At 43.8% G+C, this 22,003-nt stretch overlaps 1 protein-coding gene across 3 annotated transcripts in view; it reads right to left on the minus strand.

Moving 5' to 3' along the window:
* MOCOS (molybdenum cofactor sulfurase) overlaps window positions 1-22,003 on the minus strand; it is a 56,977-nt gene that overhangs the window by 18,585 nt on the left and 16,389 nt on the right. For all 3 annotated transcript variants that reach the window (XM_082699503.1, XM_082699505.1, XM_082699504.1), the window contains exons 5-11: window positions 21,558-21,634; window positions 19,101-19,300; window positions 14,161-14,277; window positions 12,844-13,302; window positions 6,077-6,239; window positions 1,279-1,354; window positions 26-147 (exon numbers count right to left, since the gene is read on the minus strand). In XM_082699503.1, coding sequence (XP_082555629.1) covers window positions 26-147; window positions 1,279-1,354; window positions 6,077-6,239; window positions 12,844-13,302; window positions 14,161-14,277; window positions 19,101-19,300; window positions 21,558-21,634 — 1,214 coding nt within the window. The remainder of the gene's footprint in view (window positions 1-25; window positions 148-1,278; window positions 1,355-6,076; window positions 6,240-12,843; window positions 13,303-14,160; window positions 14,278-19,100; window positions 19,301-21,557; window positions 21,635-22,003) is intronic.

A 22,003-nucleotide genomic window follows, 5' to 3' on the forward strand; every position in this document is an offset into this window, starting at 1 on the left:
TAAGAACCAACCCCAAGGGTGATACCTCTGCCCCGTATCTTTGCACTTCTTTGAAAGTCTGAACTTTGTTTGATCAATTGACATGGTCGGCCAAAAAACCTTGACAACCAGCTCGAAACTTTTTCTCCACAGTTGTAAGTATTTACCCTGGGGGAGAAGAAAAAAGAGGGGAGTGAATATTACTTAGTATTCCTTTAAATAATATTCCAAATAGCAAAAACATTAGATTGCAAAATATAATACAGTGTAATAAATATAATGTAATATGAGATTACATCCCCCCAGAGAGAAGCCTAAAGTGACGGTGTGCCCAAGAAGCTGTGGGGAGACCTGAGGGCTGGGGCTTGGGCAAAGCTTTCAGATCAGATAAAAAGTTTTAGAAGTTCATCTTGAAAGACCTTGTTTATATTGATTATAGCCACTGAATACCACAGAGCTTAGAATTTGAGAACTTCTAGAGTGGTGCTTTGCTTTAAGAAGGACTGGAACCCAGACATATCTTCTGGATTTTTATTATGGGTCTGACTCGTATTTTTCTCTCGTGGCCAGACCGCCGCCAGGAATAATGGGTTTGGTTTGTGAAAAGAATGCTATGCCTTCAAGTTACCAATAGAAGTACATCTATTGATCCAGCTTTTTTTTTTTAACTCTGCAATCTTAGAGACTTTTAAAATAAAATTTAAAGAATTCAAAATTTTAAAAATTATTCTAAAAATCTACACATCACCAGAATTTATAATGCAAAGTTGCTAATAACTTACATTGGGATTACAAGATAGAAGGGAAAACTTGTCATATCCTTCATTTTTACTGGATCAAACAGCTGCCAACCTGTGTCTGGAAAGGGAAGTGTAGAAGGAAACCTCATCTAGTTGCACTTTCCCTCCAATGCTTTGAGACACTGCATCATAGTCCATTGTCATCAATCAGAGGTTCTGAGCAGAAGATGCCTAACCACCTCTTTATTAGCCAGAAAATAGCATTTCTTTCAAATGCAGCTAAATGAAATGTACAACCAGGAATGAGCATCATAAAAAACAGCAGGTATCCCTAAATGGCTACATTTCTCTTTCTGCTGGCATCCTGAGGAAGGTGCATGTTTGGTAAGTTTGAAGAACAGAGCGGGGCAGTGTGGTCAGAGGGGAGTTCATGAGGGGAAAGGGGCAGCCAACTGGATGGGCAGGTGCAGCGGGGGACCAATCTACAGGGCTTTCCTCTTTTCCCCCTCTGTGCCACCTGCAAACAGACCTGAGATTTTCACCTGCTGTAGAGTCTCACCTGTCCGCACAGACCTTGCTTTGGCAAACCTGAGCCTGTTCATTTTCCTCAAGAGGCACCTCTATAGGCTCCATCCCTAGTGAAAGAGGTTAGAGACAGATTTATTAGCAGGCAAAAAGAGTCAACTATTTAAGTGAAAGGCCATTATCATGAAATATACAAGAATTGTAATGACTCTGGAAATTGGTTGGGTCAAATAATTGGCCAGATCTTGGAAATCTCTTTATAACACAGAGATTCTCTTTTGCATGATCATGACCACCAACATTATGTACAGCAAATAGCCTTCTCATAAAAGACTTTGCCCTTGGTCAGTCACATCCACAGTAGCTGGAACACTATATATCCCTTAGAAGGTTTTGCTACCTCTGGACAACTCCACATCTCAAGATCATTGTTTTCTAAGCTACCTTAAGTCCTTTAGAAATAGGCAGGTATGAAGGCTCATTCTGTAAAGATATAAGCATAGAGTGTTAATTCTCAATAGCCCCTGGGAGACAGCCTCAAATTGGACTCCTGTATCAATCATCATTATCTGGAAAGAGAGATGGATGAATAGATAGATAGATAGATAGATAGATAGATTGACAGAGAGGCATAAAACTGTTATCATATCAGTGGGGTTAGGAAGCTTTTTTATAGTTACTTGCATAAGTATGGAGGAGTATAAAGCATATGTATGTAACAGTTTCAGGAATAGTAACAGTTAACACTCATGACCCATCATTACCCAGCAAAAGTGCCATTTATTCTTTAAATAAAATCACACTGAAATACATGGATGAAACAAGAGGAAACTGATCCAGTGCCACGAAGGAGGGAAAGACCTCTGGTAAAGGCTGGAACTGCTGAGGTCCTCTGTTATTCTGTAGTCCTTGTCCCCCATGAGTCCTTAGAGTCCAGGAAAAGGCATGAAGCCAAGACACCTGAGTAGAATGTGTGGCAGTCCCCACTTTGTGGACACTAGAAGCAGAAGCTCCTCCTGTGTGACCCACCTGTGCCCTCCAGCCCTCTCCACACTACTGCTGGTCATACTGCTCACCAGCATGACCCAACCTATCCCTCAGGCAAGCGCATGTCATGCATGCCTTCATCCCTGCCCATCCCAGTCCTTCTCCATCACACAGAGCACAAAAAATGGGCATATCCCGAGCTTTGGATCATATCTGATCCTCAGGCCCTGACCATCATAACAGGGTTTTCACCATGACAAAGACAGAGAAACAATAATTTGAGTACTAAGTATTCCATGAACTATGTCCCCTGCTCCTCCACAACTTGCACTTGCACAGCCAGTTACATACTCTTTTTTTTTCCCCAGTTACATACTCTTGTCCCTGTGTGAGGAAAGCGAGAGGAAGGACTAATCCAGAATGTTCCTGAATTTTAGAGAAGGACTAAGCTGTGCTGAGTAATTACAGACGCTGCCATGTCAAAAGTGTGTGCATGGAAGAACATCACAATGCCAGGTATGCAACCACAGGGGAGAGCAGTCAAGGGAGCTTGGAACACTGGTTATAAGGAAGTAACCAGAGCAGGGAGGACAGCATGTGGATAAGGACACTCCCTGGGCAGCCAGTGGGGGGCCTGTACTCAGCCTCTTTCTATCCTTACACAAGGCTCTAAATAAATCACTCAGAGTCTTTGGCACTCAGTTGCCTTCTAAAGGTCATTATAGGCCTCTGGTTAAGGCAACAAAATCTGGGATCCATGCATGAATTGAATTCAAGGGACCCCAACAAAGTTCATGGGAAATAAGTTCATTACATATATACTAAGCTCTGTGCTCAACTCAGAGATACAGAGAAATTGGAGAGCCTGATCTCTGGGCTCAATATGCCTAAAATCTTTGGGAATGACAGGTCACATGCATGAAAGCATTATAATGTCTTGTTTTGGTGTTTGTTATTCAATTTGTGTTGTCACGCATTGCTGAAGGATGCCCTTAGTCCTCTCACAGTGTGGGAGTGCCCTGCAAGTGAGCAGAATATCTTATCCCTGATGGGAGGGGACATTATACCACTTCACAAAGTGCTGCTAATCTGAAGTGGAAGATATTGGTATTTGTTTTCTTTCTCTTTCCCACTCTTTATATTCTGGAATAAACTCTATATAATCATTATATAGACAATAGAAAGAAAGAGAAGCAATCCACTCAATGATTTTTGGATATTAATATCCTGGATACCTGAACTTAAATAAGAAAAGTACAGTAAAAGAAGGTGATGTATCAATTTCACCAATAAATAGGTACAAAAATACTAAACAAAATATTAATAAACCAAATCCATCAATGTTTCAAAAAGTCATTGCCAAGTAGTGTTTCCCCTACAAGGGTCCAAGGATAATTTAGTACTAGACAATCTACTAAAGTAAGACATCACACTAATAGGCTATAGGAAAAAAAAAAGGATAACCAAGAGATGCAGAAAAAGCATTCAAAAAGGATTGACTATTAGTCATCATTTGGCTAAATAAGAACTATTTCAGCCTGGTAAAACCAATCTATCAAAAACCTTAGTAAGCATCATTCTTATTTTTGAAACTTTTTAAAGTATTCTATTCAGATCAGTAATGAAGAAGGATATCTTTCCCACACTGCTTTACCATTATACAAGCAGCCTAAGCCAATGCAATAAGATAAGAAAAAGAAAGAAGAGAATAAAAATTAGAAAGAAAGATATGAAACTATCATTATTAGAAGACAATATGCTTATTTACACAGAATATGTAAGGAAATATTCAGCTCAACTAATAAAACTAATAGGAATTCAGAAAAAGTACAAGGTAAAACATTAATATACAAAAATCAATAGTGTTTCCATATGCATTAATAACCAATTAAAATATTTAAAAGAAAAAAATAATATTAAAAATATTCCAATAAACTATTACATAGCTGGATGCCTGGGTGGCTCAGTCTATTAAGTATCTGACTCTTGATTTAGGCTCAGATCATTGTCTCAGGATGGTGAAACTGAGCCCCACATTAACACCCAGTGCACAGCCTCCTTAACATTCCATCTCTACCTCTCCCTATTCTTTCTCTCTCCTCTTTCACACACTCAAAAATAAATTAATGCATTCTTTCAAAAAAATTATTACATAGCAAAAACAAGTATAAAAGTTTCTGGAAAATATTAAAATTTTGAGTACTTAAAGAAGTCTTAAATGGAGAAAGACACTATTATAAATAAAAGACTCAATATTATATGATATAAATTCTTTTGAAATTAATATATGATAATACAATCAAAATATGATTACAAATATATGACTACAAAATACATGATTTTACAATCAAAATCCCAACAGGACACACCAATAAAAATATAGAGATTGTCAAAATGGATAAAAAAGCATGAGCCAACTCATAGTGATATAGGCAGACAGGTTAAAAGTAAAATCAAGCCACCAAGAGGATAAAAAGACAATCTACACAATGGGAGAAAATACTTGAAAATCATAGATCTGAAAAGAGACTTATATACAGAATACAGAAAAGTCACTCACAACTCAATAATTCAAGAATAAATAAGCAAAGAATGTGAATAGATATTTTTCTGAAGAAGATATACAGATGGCCAGCAAACACAAGAAAAGATAGTCATAAACACAAGAAAAGATAGTCAACACCATTAGTCATTAAGGAAATGTGAATCAAAGCAGCAGAGTTACCACTACACACCCACTACAATGACTACTGCAAATCAACAACAGAAAATAACAAAAAAAAAAAAAAAAACCAAAACAAAACAAAAAAACAGAAAATGAGGACATGGGGAGATTAGACCCAGCATGTATTGCTGGTAGGAATGTAAAATGGTGATGCAGCCACCTCAGAAATGCTAAACATACAGTTCCTACATGAGCCAGCAATTCTACTCCTAGGTACATCCCCAAGAGACTGGAAAACATAAGGCCACATGAAAACTTGTACACAAATGTTCACAGCAGCTTGACTTCTAATAGCCAAAAAGTGGAAACAACCTAAATATCCAACAACTACTAAATGGGTTTTTCAAAATGGCGTATCCATGCAATGGCATATTATTCCAAAAATATAGACGACCCTCGAAAAGATGGTGCTAAGCAAAAGAAGCCAGTCAAGTCATATACCGTGTGATTCCATTTACACGAAACATCCAGAATAGGCAAATCCATAGAAACAGATTCAATCGGTGTTTGCCAGGGGCCAGGGATGAGGCTGGCAATGGGGAGTGACTACTAATAGCTATGAAGTTTCTCTTTTATGGTGATGAAAATGTTCTAAAGTTGACTGTGGTGATGGTTGCACAATCTTGTGACTATACCAAAAAACTATTGACCTGTACACGTCCCACCAGCCACATTTCATGTGTTCCATAGCCACATGTAATCAGTGGCTACCAACTGGGACAATATAGATACTGAACATTTTCATCATCACATAAAGTTCCATTGGAAAGAGCTGATCTATACTTTTATATATGTTAGTTCATAACAAAAACTCAACAAGGAAGAATTAAAGCTTGAGTATGTATTATGACAACTGACTGAAATAAAGGGAATGTGAGTGAAAAGACATATAATTTCAAATTTTATATTCCTTTATTTTCTAAGTGCACTGTCAGATCTTTACCTCTCTCCAAAGATTTCTCAAAACACAGACCAAGATCTTTGTGTTGTTTCTTAGACAACATTTCACTCCCTTCAGGATTATTTCAATATCCAATAGAGAAAAACCTATTATTTTACTTTCATAGGAGTAAAAACGCTCTTGAGAGTCGATTTGGGGAAATGAACCCAGTTTTCACACCTTTGGCTTTGATGACCATGACCTTTTGCTGCAGGTCAATGAAGGGCTGGATCAGGCAGAGCCGGGGCTCCTGCTTCTGACTCAGGCACACACCATTGTGGTTCACAACCATCCAACTCCGGTCATACAGCAGCCCTTGATTTCCTAGAGGCCAGTTGGTCACCTAAAGGAACAAGTAAGTGTATTTTAGGGCAGGGCTCCTCAAAAACGGTCTTCACATTATTGCACAGTTGTTACGCAAGTACAGATGGACTTCAGGAATTCAGCTCATACTCTTGAAGGAGAAATGAAGGAAGAAAGGAAAGGAAAGCAAAGAAGACAATGCAAAGGAGACATTGTGAGAGCTGGATACCTTCCATTAACCTCCAGATCCACTTCCTACCCTTCTCTTCTCCAGCCTGTCTTTTAAATGGGTACTGTGCATGCACAGAGCAGCATTCAGAGAAAACAAGAATGTGCATGGAAAGTAAGTCTTCACTCCACCCCATCTCGAATCTTCCTTCCTCACTGACTTCCCATCACTCTCACTTTCTATCCTCCCACAGTGGTGAATGCTGTACAGGTGTACCCTCATACTATAGACATATGTCTTGCACAAACTACAACTATACTGGCATGGTCACTGAGCTGATCCACTTTAAGTGCATAAGTTTTCCTGAACTCTTCATATTTCTACAAAATTAAAATATAAATTACACCCACTGCCCAGATAGCTCTTGCATTCCATCCCATTCTCCAATTAAAAAAAAAAAAAAACTGGAGAAATGCTTGATTCTAGGGCTGGATCAGGAGCATCTGGTGGTGGTAGAAAAGTAAGGAAATACTCAAAAAAACAAAATGATGGGAGTATGTCAAAGGGATGCAGGAGTCAGCTGAAAGCATGCCTGCTGGCCAGAACTGGAACAATTTGAGCAAAAACAAGAATAATGATATAGTACTGTATTATAGCTCAACATACAAAATACATATTCAGGAGTCAATACTGAAAAAAATACATGATTGAATAAATAATAAATAAATACCCAAATATATAAGTAAGAAAAGTGAAATCTCCCATGTGGAAGAACCTCAAATAATTGATATAGACGCTGCCCTCCTCAAAGAGGAGGAGGGTAACTCCCTACCGCTTACACATAGGCAACACTGACTGACTTGCTTCCAAAGACTTCAGTATGGAAAGGAGATGGAGCAGAAACTTTAGAGGGAACAAACCTGGTAAATACTCTCTCAACCAGATGATCGGGGTTAATTAGTATCAACAGTGATAAGTCATGTTGATAGTATGTACTATGATATGATATGATATGTGATATTTGATATGATGAGATTAGCACTTTGCCTCTGTGGTTCTCTTCCCCAGAAAAACCTGTAGGCCCAGTCTAATCATGAGAAAGACATCAGACAAACCCAAATTGAGGGACATGCTAAAAAATACCTGACCAGTACTCCTCAAAACTGTCAAGGTCATCAAGAACAAGGAAAGTCTGAGAAACCGGTACAGCCCACAGAAGCTTAAGGAGACATGACCTCTAAATATAATACGACATCTGGGATGAGATCCTGCAACAGAAAAAGGGCATTAGGGAAAAGCTAATGACATTTCAGTGAAGTACGGCCAAGTCTTCACAGGAGTTTTGTCCATAACTTAGTTACTAACAGCGCTGCATGCCACAGCGCATGGCCAGTAGCCCCATCAGAGAGGGCTCTTCTGGAACCAGGTCTCCAGTGAAGAAAAGAACAGGCAAAGGTGAAAAACATGCTTTTGAAGTAGTTAAGAGACAATCATTTTTTTTTTAATTAGGCTATTATGTATTATTTGCCCCAGGGGTCTGTGAATCATCAGGCTTACACACTTCACAGCACTCACCATAGCACATACCCTCCCCAATATCCATCACCCAACGACGAGACCATCATTCTTGACCTGCGAATCAATTTCATCCAACTGTTTTCCTCTGAGCACTCAATTCAGCTACCCAAAAGAATATGAAAACTTCAACAGCAGGTAATGAAGGAAAGGATGCAATTTTTAATCAAGGAGCATTTGGGGGTAGGTCTTCCAGTGAGAGACTTCAAGGAAGACTGGGGCTCCGTGGAACATGAAGGAGAGGAGCTGCAGGGAGCAGGAGGAGGGCACAGAACCCAAGGAGGACGAATGTCAGGGTAAGTTTCACCTTAAGCAGGGTGAGCCCTGTATTCAGGCAGTGGAAATGTGTGTTGAGAGGTGGGGGTACTCTACAGACTGACAGACCTGGGTTAAATCCCACCTCAACTGTTAGTAGCTTTGAACAACTTCCTAACCTTCCTGAGTCTTGGCTTTGTCACATGTAGGATTTTCTCATAGTATGGGCTCAAAGCTAAAATGAAATATAAAATGTAAAGCAACTAAAATATATCATATGATCCATAGGTGTTAATCCTTTTACCTCTCTCTTTAATTTTTCTCACGTTATCAAATAGTCCCCTACAGACTATAGCTGCTTCTGTTGGTCCAACACTCAATCTCTGCACTATAATGGTCTATATAAGCCTTTTCGGGTAAGCCCGGAAACCACCATCATTATTTCTTATTTGTTTGTTTGTTTGTTTATTGTTAATCATTATTATTTCTATAGGAAAACCCAGAAACCACCATCCTTCTTTCTATAGGAAAACGTGTTTTGAATTACAAGTAACTTTTTAGAAGACAATGTATTACTGGGAGACGATCTTCATGTCTCTTGTTTCTGCATGTCTGTTGTAAGGAGCAGAAGCCAAACTGCCCTATGTTCCAGACTCCCTTTCTGAGTATGTTTGTGTAAATACAAGTAAATACAGTGAGTACAAGCCTCCAGCAGGAGAGCAGGTGTGCTCACAGTGCAGTAGTATGATGTCTTCCTCCTGAGCAACAGCTAGGCACGTCTGCTTGCAGCCCATGATGAGTATGGTTCCCTGGGGCAGGGGCTGCTGAGCCAAGGGCACACCATCCACCTGGGCCCCTCTGTATCTCCTCTCAGGACACGTGGGGCACAGGGAAGTAACACAAACATGAAGCTCATGCTGCCCCAGTCTTCCTTGAAGTCTCTCACTGTGAGTAATAAAGTCCTTTGTCTCAGACCCAGGAGTCTCGTGGTTTTTGTCAGCATTAAGAACACTGGGGCAGGCTAGCTGGTTAGTGTAAAAGGAGGGCAAACCTCAGACTCTTCACTGTTCTTCGCCTACTGGTTGAAATGGGTCTATAATTTTCTATCTTTTACTTTGTCCTCTAAAAATTTAATGTGCTGGCTTCCCCTTTCCCCCTTTCTTCTTCCTGAGGGAGGCGGGAACTGACATGTGTGGGGCTGAGCCTTCAGCTGCAGCAGCGGGGGTACTCATGTGCTCAACTCCTCCTTCTGTAACCAAACCCCCACGTGTGGTATCGGATTGAAGGTGGAGGTGTTCGTGGGAAATCGGGAGCATGGCTAGCTGACAGAGAGAGATGATAGATCAATAGATGATAGATTGATTGATTGATTGATTGATACAGACAGATGTGTGACAAGATGCCTGGGTGGCTCAGTCAGTTAAGTGGCTATCTTCAGTTCAGGTCATGATGCTAGCTAGGGTCCTGGGATCAAGTCCCACATTGGGCTCCCCGATCAGTGGGGACTCTGCTTCTCCCTCTCCCTCTCCCTGCTGCTCCCTCTGCTTGTGCTCACTCTCTCTCTCTCTGTCAAATAAATAAATAAAAATCTTTTTTTTCAAAGATTTTATTTATTTATTTGAGAGAGAGAGAGAGAGCATGAGAAGGGAGAAGGTCAGAGAGAGAAGCAGTCTCCCTGTGGAGCTGGGAGCCCGATGCGGGAATCGATACCAGGAGTCCGGGATCATGACCAAGCCAAAGGCAGTGGTTTAACCAACTGAGCCACTTAAGTGCCCTAAATAAATAAAACTCTTAAAAAAAAAAAAAAGGAAAAGAAAGAAATACAGATGTGTGTATGCACACGTGTATGTTGTGTATCCCAAAAGTCTTAACACATACATATATAGTGGTGGACAGAATAATGGTCATCCTAAACATGTCCACATCCTAATCTCTGGGATTAGGCCAAAGGGACTTGTAGGCGCAATTAAAGTTGAGGACCTTACAATGGAGAGAGCTTCCTGAATGACCCAGATGGGCCCAATCTAATCAGATGAGTCCTGTTAAAAGTTTATGCTAATCTGTCACAGCAGCAAACATTTCTAAGCTCTGTACATACAGAGGGCATAGGAGAAAGAACAAGGATCAGACGTGGCGACCAAGTATTAGTTTCTCAATATCATTCTCTGATGTAAGATGTGAAGTGCCTTTGATGAAATGACCCAATCCATTTCTCAGGCAGGGGACATACAGAATGAGCCTAGAACACATTATTGCACCAGAGAATAAGGAAATGTTCAAGGAATAATAGGGACATATTGAAAGGACACAGGAGCTGACCTGACGGAGCTCCCCATGGCCAAGTCTGTGGCAATTTAGGCATCAAAATAAATACTGATGATGATAGGTTGTAACCTTTTGAGGAAAATCAGAATCCATGGGTCCATGCAGATACAAAAAGAAAGAATAATTAATGAATAAATAAAAATGGAAGAAGGAAATTTCTATCCCAGTAGAATACCAGCTAATAAATAAAAATAGAATGATAGAATTTCTTAAATTGCCATTTTGTAATCATCATACCAATCACTGATTTAGGCAAAAGTCATCAATAGATGCTAAATCTGGTGAATAAAATCTGATAGGGATCAGGATATTTACATATCCTCAAGTATCTCCCCACAAAATACTGATTAACTACTTATTAATGAATTTTACAGTAGAGAAACCTGGCAGATGTTTCTTAAGCATCTTAAGCAAATGATGAAGTTAATTTGACCAGCATTGACACAAATGAACAGAGTGTGTCTCCTTCTGAGATGCACTGAGAAAGCATAGTATCACTCTTAAGGAATTCCTGCCCCAAAGGCAGAAAGCCTAAAGAAACCTCAGATAATACCCTCACATTGGGGGTTAGGAGTCCGTTTGCAGGTGACTAGGTCATGAGAGTGGAACTGTCTTGAAGGTGATGAAAGATCTTATAAAAGCAGCCCTGGAGAGCTCCCTCGGCCCTTTGCCATGTGAGGACACAGCGAGAAAACGCCATCGGGGGGCACCTGGGTGGCTCAGAGGGTTAAGCCTCTGCTTTCGACTCAGGTCATGATCTCGGGGTCCTGGGTTGGAGTCCCACATTGGGCTTTCTGCTCAGCAGGGAGCCTGCTTTGCCCCCCTCTCTCTGCCTGCCTCTCTGCCTACTTGTGAACTCTCTCTCTCTCTCTCTGTCAAATACATAAATAAAATATTTTTTAAAAAGAAGAAGAAGAAGACGCCGTCTGTGAACCAGGAAGTGAGCCCTTGCTGGACATCAAATCTGCCAGCACCTTGATGTTGGACTTGCAGCCTCCAGAACCATGAGAGATAAATTTCTGTTTTTTATAAGCCACACAGTTGATGGTACTTTGCTATAGCAGCCTGAAGGGACTAAGACATCCATCCGCCAGAGCTGTATCTGGTGCACCCCCTTCATGCCTTCATGGTCTCTTATCACCAGTATGATTCTATTCACTCGGGTGGTGCGTGGTCTTGTGTCTGTCTCTTCTGAGATACTGCACTCTCTGAGGGAAGGAACCTGTTCCATTTTGCTCATCAATGTATACCAGGTGCTGGCCCCAGGCCTGGCAGCTAGCGGGTCCTTAGTGTGCAGTTTTTGAATGAGCAGATGGACAGAAGAGCTTTAGCAAACCTTACTGAGTCTCAGTGTCCTTGTCTGTAAAATGGGACACTACTTCCTACCTAGGTATCTGTGCTGTGTGACTATCCTATGGAACATGAGCAGTCTGTGAAAATACAAGTCTGACACACACGGGAAATATGGATTCCTCACCCTCCTCCATTAGGAAGTGAAAGAGAACTTGCTTCTTATGGTCTCAGCCTGGAGGACAGGTTCCCATGGGACAACCATGAAAAGCAGGCCACAAACAGCCCTGACCATGGTATGTCTTCAGGAACCAAAGAGCCTGTAATTCCAGAGGCTCAGGAGTCTGGGACCTTTACCTGGGACTTGGGATACACACAGGCCATAGGAAGATAGCCACACTTTGGCCACCACGGGGCTGTCAGGGCTGGCTGGCCAGCCAAGGTGGGCAACCCAACTGCTCAGCTCATGTAACCACCAAGCCATAGTTCATATGGACATAGTTCATACGGACAGGGAGGGCTCAGCAGAACAAGTCACATAAAAACATTGACCCAAGGAGTCAGCAAACCTGGATTCAAATCTTTCCTCTATCATTGATGACTGGACAAACTGTTTAACCTCAATAGCTCTCAGGCTCCATATCTATAAAATGGGGATGATATTACTATGCACCTCATCTTGTTTTAAAGACAGAACAAGACAAAGCGTGTAAAATACTTCAGCAAGGAACCAGCACACCCATTCACTGAAAATTATATCCATAATTATTAAGAGTAACTAGGTGTTCGCCATTCAGAAACAGGATTGTCTCTGGCGTACCTCTAAAAGTTCAAAAGTCACCCCCAACCAAGAAGGGTGGAATGAGAATGACCTCTCCCATGGCACAGCACTCTGAATATGATTTTGATTTTCTGCATGACTTGCTTTACTTCCTGTACCTTTTTCTTCACTTAATCAAAAAAAAAAAAGTATAAAGTAAACAACAATAACAACAACAAGTGGTCACTGGGCTGCCATGAAAACCCTTACCTCAAATGCAGCACAGGATTTGATTGGGTAGAGGTAAAGATTGGTGATGACATGTGGCCCAAGGCCCCCATGCAGGGCTCCTGCTGCTTTCTCTGGAGGTGTCTCCTGGGTTCCGGTGGTTGTTGGCGTATGTGGGTACGAACCCCCTGCCTCCACAGTGCTAGGCGAGTCGTCGCCAACCCCGGAGGCTGTGCGGACATCTTCCTGAGGTGAGGGACTACATGTGTCCACAGTGATCAGCCTGGCATCCAGAGCCTCGCTCTCTGACGCAGCTCCAGCCTCCCTAGGGGTGGTCTGAGGGAGAGGCTGGCCATCAGACTGGTGCAGTTGCATTGCTATGATGAACCTGAGAAAGGCCTGGGCATCCTCAAGTGTAGACATGTATCCAAAGGAAATCCTCACAGACCCTGTAGGCTGCCCGTCTATGATGTCCACATCGTCTCCACAGACATGACCGGCCTAGGATAAAAGGAAAATAAGTCAGCTAGGGTGACTCATTCCACATGGATAAATCTGAAGTTATTTTGGAGAAGAAACTTAACCCAGGAGAAGAAACAGTAAGAGTAACACATGCTGTGTGCCTGAGCCCTGCTCCGCTAAGCACGAGGACTCCCTTGTGAATCTCGCTTTGCTCAAGTGCAAACTGAGGTCAATACCAATCTCAATGGATTGTTTAAAAAGTTTAAAAGAAATACTGCATGGAAGGCATTTACCCAGAGCCACACATCATGACAACCCACTGACCCAGCAAGACAAACCAAAGTTTAGGAAGCAGGATGGGTCAGCTTCTTGGTCTCCCCAGAGCTGACGCAGGAGAAACACCTGCTGGTGACTCCCTCAAGCTCTCTCAGAACCAAAGGGAGGGCTGCAACCCTTCTTTGACAAGAAAGCAAGACAGCGATGTTCTTGCTTTGTGAAAAATGTGAAGATGCTCACATTTCAACAAAGAATACTATTAAAAATGGACAGGCGATTTGAATAGACATTTTTCAAAAAAAGATATACAAATGGCCAGCCTAGGCCACTACAAAAGCCAAAAGCAGGCTGGGTGCTCCTGCTGGGAGGAGTGGAAAGGAAGGCAAGAAGTCCCTGAAACTCTCCAAGCGGGGCTGCCCAGGATTGGTCGTTGCTCAGGCCAACCACCTGCCCCAGTGCTGAACCCAGGTCAGTCACTGAAGAGTTGGGGTCACTGGGTCTTCCTCTCTCTTTTTAAGTAAAATCCAGTTCATGGTTGGTTGGGATCTCTGACCCCAGACACGAGACCAGCCTCCAGGGTGGTTGGAGAGGCCACCATTGGAGATGAGCAGCATTACCGACCTGAAGATGCTTCTTGACCATCTCGTCGCTTATCCCCAGGTGCCTCTGGCAGGCCCCAGTGTTGCAGAAGCAGCCAGTTCGCAGGTGGATGTTGTAAAGACTGGCCATTTTATCCACCTGTGGGTTCAATACGACATGAGACCAGTGTTAAGGATGTCCAGTTTTACTCGGATGGCCTGGGACAGAGTTTCAGATCAAGATGTGGACCTCCCTTTCCCAACAATAAAGTGAAAATCTGAGCTTGGAATTTCGCTCCCAAGTGCCCTGATCTATCATGGATTTACTAAACACATTTGACAAAATGTCACTGATAACTAAAGTTTATCCAGATGGATTATAATGTATGCCTGAGAAAACTGAGAATGTCAAATTCAGGCCAAATTCCAAGTTAGGAGCTCACATTTCAACAAACAACACTATTAAAAATGGACAGAAGATTTGAATAGACATTTTTCCAAAGCAGACATACAAATGGCCAAGAGGTACATGAAAAGATGTTCAACACCACTCCTCATCAGGGACATGCAAATCAAATCAATGAGATATCACCTTATACTTATTATAATGGCTATTATTGAGAAAGCAAGAAATAACAAGTATTGCAAACACTGTAGAGAAAGGGAGCCCTTGTGCAATCTCAGTGGGAATGTACATTGTTGCAGCCACTATGGAGAACATTATGAAGGGTCCTCAAAAAATTAAAAATAGAACTACCATGTGATCCAGCAATCCCACTTCTGAGTATTAATCTGAAGAAAGTGAAAATACTATCTTGAAATGATATGCTCCCCCCACTTCACCACAGCGTTACTTACAGTAGCCAAGACATAGAAACAATGTAAGTATCTATCAAAGGATGAATGGATAAAGAAACTGTGTGTGTGTGTGTGTGTGTGTGTGTGTGTGTATTTCAGTCATAAAAAAAACACAAGAAAATTCTGTCATTTGTGACAACATAGATAGACCTCAAGGACATGATTTTAAGAGAAGTAAGCTAGACACAGAAAGATAAATACTATATCATATCATTTATATGTGGAACCAAAAAAAAAAAATCAAACTCCCAGATACAGAGAACAGACTGGTGTCTGTCAGCGATGGAGAGCAAAATGGGTGAAGGTGGTCAAAAGGTACGAACTTCTAGTTATAAGATAAATAAGTCTCAGGGATGTAATGTAGAGCATGGTAACTCTAGTTACTGATGCTGTGTTACATGTACTTGAAAGTTGCTAAGAGAGTAAGTCTTAAAATTTGTCATCACACGAAAAAAATGAGCCATGTATAGTGATGGATGTTAACTGGACTTAAACAGCAGCAATCATTTCAGATTATATATATATGTATATATACATAAAATAATTATGTTGTATACCTGAAATTAATACAATATTATATATCAACATTATCTCAATAAAAAAAAATAATAAACTAGTTGGTTTGTTTGTTGGTCTGTTTGTTCCCATCCAAGTACTAACCAGGCCCGACCCTGCTTAGGTCTGTTTGTTTCAAAGAGCCCCCATGTTCCAAGGGAGATTCACAAGAATAAAATCCGAGTGGCCCGGATGTGGGACGGCTCCTTGGCATCTTCTGCCCCAAGGCTGATCACAGAGCAGTCCCCACAGAGTTAGCACTCAGAGCTGCCCTGTCTGGTTCACAGCCTGGGCTACAAACATGACTGTGTTGACACTGTGTCTTATCCATTTGCTTTCCATAATGTCCCTTACTTTGGGTTGAATCACAGAACTGCTGTTCAATCCAGAAGTCTCAAGGCTCTTTCCTGTCTCCTGAAGGCTCTGGGAAGTGATCTGTATTCACTCAGGGCTCAAAGGGAGGGCTAACATGGAGGATATTTACCCGGCTGTGGGTCAAGGGTTCCATTCTCCCACGTGTCTGGGAGCCCCTTGAGGGTCCTCAGCCCAGATGACTGGCTAAACTCGGCAGTCGCTTAATTGCATTCAGGAAAACAAACACAGCTTGCCCAGCTGGGCAAAACTTTGAAGCTTCTGTCCCTGGGAATCCACAATGCAGGGTGGCTAGAGGCAGCCAGGAGCCACAGGCCCCCTCCGCAGACACAGCTCACCACACGCCGGCTCATGCTCCTGCCGGACTGTGCACAGCAATGGGACCTCCCACACTGGTGAGACCATGGCTGTCTTCACCTGAGCTCTCTCCCCTGGACTGTCAGAGTGAGAAGAAGCCATTCTCGGGGTTGAACTAAGGGGCCTCAGGAAAACAACTCTGCTCCTTTACCTTGGGCAAACAGCTGAGTGGCGTGGGGACCTGCTAATGAAATTCAGGCGTTCCCTGGCTCTCTGTGCGGAGACCAGGCCACACCACGGGGTCAGGCCAACTCCATCTCCAGAGTCCGGTGGCCTCCATTCAAAGGGCAGCTGCTAGGGACTCTCCCTCCCCACCGCACCCCAACCCCTGCCAACTGGAATTGGAAATCTCCTGTGCTCACCCCCCAACCCCCATACCCCATACCATACATTTACAGTCTCTGTTACCACTGCTGCTAAGCAGGCCACCAAACTTGGTAGAACAAAATCATAACCATTTTTTTGTGCTCACAGCTGTAGTAGGTCGGAAATTTGGAAAGAGCGGAGGAGATGCCTGACTCTTTTCCATGATTTCCCGAGTCTCAGCTGGGAAGATGCCAAGGCTGGGAGTGACGTGCTGTCTGGGAGTTGGAGTCATCTGGAGACTCACTTAATGCGTCAGGTGTGTGTCTAGCGTCCCAGCCAGGAGGGCTCACAACAGGACTGCCACCAGAGGGCCTGTGCTTGGCCTCTCCATGTGGCGGGCTTCCTCAGAGCATGGCAACCCCAGGGTAGACCTTCTTGCATGGTAACCTGGGACCCAAAAGTGGATGTCCCAAGGAATAATGCTGATGTGGCACTGCCTTTTCTGCCACACATTATCCCTTTCTGTGGCCTTCTCCTGGTTATGAGCAAGTCACAAACCCACCAAGATTCAAGAAGATCACCTGCGGGATCCCGGCCAGGTGAAAGGTGTGGTTTCAGCGCCAGGATGAGCATGGCATCCAGGGAGGGCGAGAGAGCCGCCCACCACAGTGCAGCATGGGAGCCGCGCCCCACCCCACCCCACCCCGCCGCAGGTGCCCTCACACTCAGTGCTTACTGAGCCCTTGCTTCCTACTGGGCCCCGTGCTCAGGCATTCTACATCGGATCTCATTTAGTCCTCAGAGCAACACTATCCGCAGGGCCCCTTGTTAGCCCCGCTTCATGGACACCTGGAGGGTTGACACTAACTCGCCCACCCTCACAGAGCCAACCAAAGGCAGTCAGAATCGGAACCCACATTCTTAACCACTGAGTAGAGTGACTTCCACACAAAGGAGAATGGAATTAGGAGGCCTGGGTATCAAAAACAAGAACCCCAAAGCTTCTTTACGGAAAGCTGAATTCTCTGAAAAGAATCACAGATTCTTTTGAAATCTCCTGAAAAGAGAGCCCAACCCAGCCATGAAACCATCTGACCTTTCTGAAAGCCACCAAATCCCTGTGGGATTCCCACACGGAGAAGGAGCCTGTGGAAACCAGGCTGGACCTTCCGGAGCCAGCAGCACAGTTGGCCAAGCCTCCGCCATAGAATCCGCTGGTCACTCAAGGGACACGCTGCCTCTACAAACCCCCAGAAGGAGAAACTCGTCCCGGGTCCACCTCAGGGAATAGGAGTCCTGGTGAAATCAGTGGGACACCTACACAACTGTCTCCCCCTGCGCCCAACCCAGGGCTTTTCTCCTCTTTGAGGCTTCTCTGACCAAATGCAACATTCCCTCCCTGCTCTGCCTGCCCGGCGTCGTTCATGGTCACCTGTCTGTCCTCCTTCACACCGTGCAGCAAGCACAAGCTTCTTCAAGATGCAAGAATGAGACTTAGGTTGCCAGTCACCCAGAATAATGTATTTTAGAAAGCAAAACATTTCCTCCAGATGCATTTCCCACCATCCTCCAAAAGCATCTATGAATCGCATGGGGCTGCCAGTGGGGGTCTTACTGAGTGGGGGTCTGTGCAGTAAACCTACCCAAGATGAACACCTTCTTCCAAACTTATCTGACCACTGAACCTGCTCCTCACAGAGCTGCTCTGGAAAGGGCCTCAGGCTCCCCAGCCCTGCCAGGCTGTGACACCCCACCTGGGGACCATCTACCACCGTATGTGAGTGCTTGATGTGACTCTGGACATTTAATGGACTGAGCACTGACCAACCTACCCAGCTAAGGCAAGGACCCACGCACTTCCCAACCTCCACTATTTGTCCTGTTTTCATGGGGAAATAGATACAGAGAGTACATTTGCACAAACTACTTTATAACCAAACTACTAAATCCTTTGAACTCATAATATGCAGGAACTGCGGCACAAATAGGGCTTTTTGTGAGGACGTCGTTTCTACTTGTTGTGAAGAAGGACTTCTGAATCCCGAGACACATGCAAATACATGATGGAAACAGGCCCCCGTTTTGCGTGATGCCGTGATCCGGTCTGAAGTGTCACTGGGGCCACCGTGCTGAGTGGACATGAAATGGCCTCAGGAGTACCATTCTGTCTACACTGCTCTTCTGCCTACACTCTTTCACGGCATCTTCCGTCGCTGGCAAGCTGTCGGCTGTCCCCCTCCACTGCAATCAAAGACTCTGCCCCTCTCTCCTCGCACTTGAAGCTGACAATTTCTGGCTAAAAAAGGAGGGTTGGTAAACTAAACAGCCATGCCTGTTAGAATGGCGTGGAAACAAGCATACGAAGCCTCTAAGGAAGTGCCGTAATCCCTCCACCCACGGCCGGGCTGCCCTTCACACAGCTGCCACAAGCACCCAGGGACCCTCACTGCACCTGCAGGGCTCCAGAAGGCAGCAGAGCGCCAGAGGATGGCGCTCCTGCTGTGAACAATGGTGGGAGGTGACGAGGAGACTCACCTGGGAATAACCGATGATGTTCCCACTGGGGTCGAGCACATTAAAATTGATGACTGGACCCTGCACCTCCGGGCTGCTGAATTCAGAGTCGCTGTAAATCCGCACCACGGGGGCTCCACTGGGGTACCGGAGAGCAGATAGGGCCGTGTAAGTGTACTGAGCCAGGGTGAAGGTGTGCTGCTTTATATTCTCCATCCCACCTAAAAATGATTGAGAAACATTAGAAACATGAACTTCATGTATAATTCACTCATTTCATTAATTTTTTTATTAATTATTTGAAAGAGAGAGAGCGCACAAGCAGAGGGAGAGGGAGAAGCAGACTCCCTGCTGAGTGTGGAGCCCCATGCAGAACTCATCCTGTCACCCCAGGATCATGACCTGAGCCAAAGACAGATGCTTAACTGACTGAGCCACCCAGGCGCCCCTTACTCACTCATTTTTAAGAAAAACAAGGTCATTCTAACTACCAAGCTGGAGCTCAGATTAACGATTGTAAATCGTCCCAGTGTGTGGGACTGGACATATTGATTAATGTGTAGATCTGGGGCCTGCCCAACACCTGACTGTTGCTGTTCTGTGGAAACTTCCACGAGAATTCTTGTCATCCTTCTTTTTTCTTTTTTTAATTTAGACCCTTGGGTTACAGATGGCAAAAATGTACAGTTTTATTTTTATTCGTTTTTTTAAATTTTTTTAATTTTATTTTTAAGTAATCTCTATACCCAATGTGGGGCTCGAAGTCATAACCTTGAGATCCAGAGTCACACGCTCCACCAACTGTGCCAGTCAGGTCACAATTTTATCTTTAAAAGGATCATTTCTTTTTGCTGTTTCTTTTAATATTTAAATCATTTTAACACCATCCAAATCAATTAAGGATACGTGTTACAACATGGATGAAGCTTGAAAACATGTAAAATAAGCCGGACACAAAAGGACAAACACTGCGTCTTACATAAGTGCCTAGAATAGGAAATTCAGAGACAGAGAAAAAAATCGAGATTCCCCGGGACTGGGGGAAGGGGAATAGGGGAGTTACTGTCCAATGGTACAGTTCAGTTTGTGATGTTGCAGAAGTTCTAGAGACGGTGTCAGGGCTGGATGGCTGCTTAACAATGTAAATGTATTTAATGCCACTGAAATGTACACTTAAATTGGCTAAAACAATGCATTTTATGTTACAGGCATTTCATCACATTTTTTTCCAAAGGAGCAAACAAGTAGGAATAATTAGAGTTTGCTTTATTGCCCCTGCCCCCATCAGACCTGTAGCTTGTCCTGTGGTCTCTGTTAATATCTTTCCTTGGAAAAGAACTCATTGCTCAAAGCTTGTCATCATTATCTCCTCTCTGTCCTGGATAATGTCCAGTCACCTTCCTGCCTTACCATCAAGGCTACCCCTGTCCCTCCCGTGAATTCCGTCTGCCCCCAGTATTGGGCTCAGGTTGAGAACCTGAAGGCTCTCATTATTGTGACTACCTAATCATTGAGCCACATCCCTGGTTCACCACAACTCCACTTCCATATGGATGGGTTCAAGCAGTACCACCCAGTTCTAGAAGCTCAGCCTCTGGAGGAGTGTCCAGGAGCACAACAGGATGGTGGATGCCTGGCACTTGAGTCAGAGGCTCTCCTAGTCCTGTATGCCCTTGTGTCAAGCTCCACACGATGGGACATGGTCTCCGTGTGCTTGTCAGCATACAGTGAATGTCCCCCACCTGCCCACACTCCCCAAACACTTGCCAGGAAAGAAGACATGCATCACAGCAGAGACAGTGGTTGGGGCTCAGGGTTAGGCAAATTTTTTTTAAGATTTATTTATTTATTTGATAGAGAGAGAGAGACAGAGCACACGCACAAGCAGGCGGAGCAGCAGGCAAAGGGAGAAATAGGCTCCCCACTGAGCAGAGAGCCCTGTGTGGGGCTGGATCCCAGGACCCTGAGATCATGGCCTGAGCTTAACCAACTGAGCCATTCAGATGCCCCGGGTTAGACATTGTTATGGCCTAGGTTGAAATCCCTATTCTCTCAATCACAAGTTCCCTGACCCTGGGGAAGGCATTTAACCTCTCGGAGTATGAGCTCCTCGTGGGCAAAGTGGGCTCTTTATATAGCTTCCCCATGGGACAAGAGGGATGGCCCAGCAAGGGATCAGCTGATTAAGGTCTCAGGACCTGTAACCATTCCCAGTCGAGGGACCAAGGATGGCCTCTCTTGCGGCTGTGAAAGTACACATCTTCTGATTTATAATATCTCTTACTTGTTAAAATGTTCTTTTAACTGGCAAAAAGGAAAAAAAAAAAAAAAGGCAGCTCGGTCTCTTGCTCTAGCCTCAGAAGTCATTCCGAAGTTCTTGAGAATGAGCTTCAACTATTCAGCTGCCAAGGGCCAGACACTCGCACAGACCCTCTCTTTTCTCTCCCATTTCAGGAGCAAATGAAAGGCTCCACTGACCTGTGAGGTGCTCGAGGGCATCAAATCCATGTTTTAGTGCTATCACGTCAAGGAACGAGATGGTGCCATCTTCAAACCTATAACAGTGTTGAGGGAAACAAGGTCAAGCTGTGACCAACATCTCCATGAGCATTTTGCGGTGTGTAACAAGGTTCTGATTTTAGGCTTAGCCATAATCTCTGAATACCTTCTCTTTGTTGCCTTATAAACCACTGCTCGCTCTCCCCGTCAGGACAGAGGGCTTTGCACACTGAGACCCATGGGGCCAACTCTCTTGGCAGCTTTCTTGGGAGAGAATGGCCTTGGTAATAAAAGGAGCTAAAAAGACAGTCACCACCTTGAGAAATGTTATCCTGCCCCCATGAACGCTTGGACAAAACCTCAAGTGCTTTGGACTCTTGAAATGCTGCCCTTGACCCAGGAGAACACCACTGACAGGGCATCAG

This window comes from Mustela nivalis, assembly GCF_964662115.1.
Source record: "Mustela nivalis genome assembly, chromosome: 14".
Taxonomy (NCBI): domain Eukaryota; kingdom Metazoa; phylum Chordata; class Mammalia; order Carnivora; family Mustelidae; genus Mustela; species Mustela nivalis.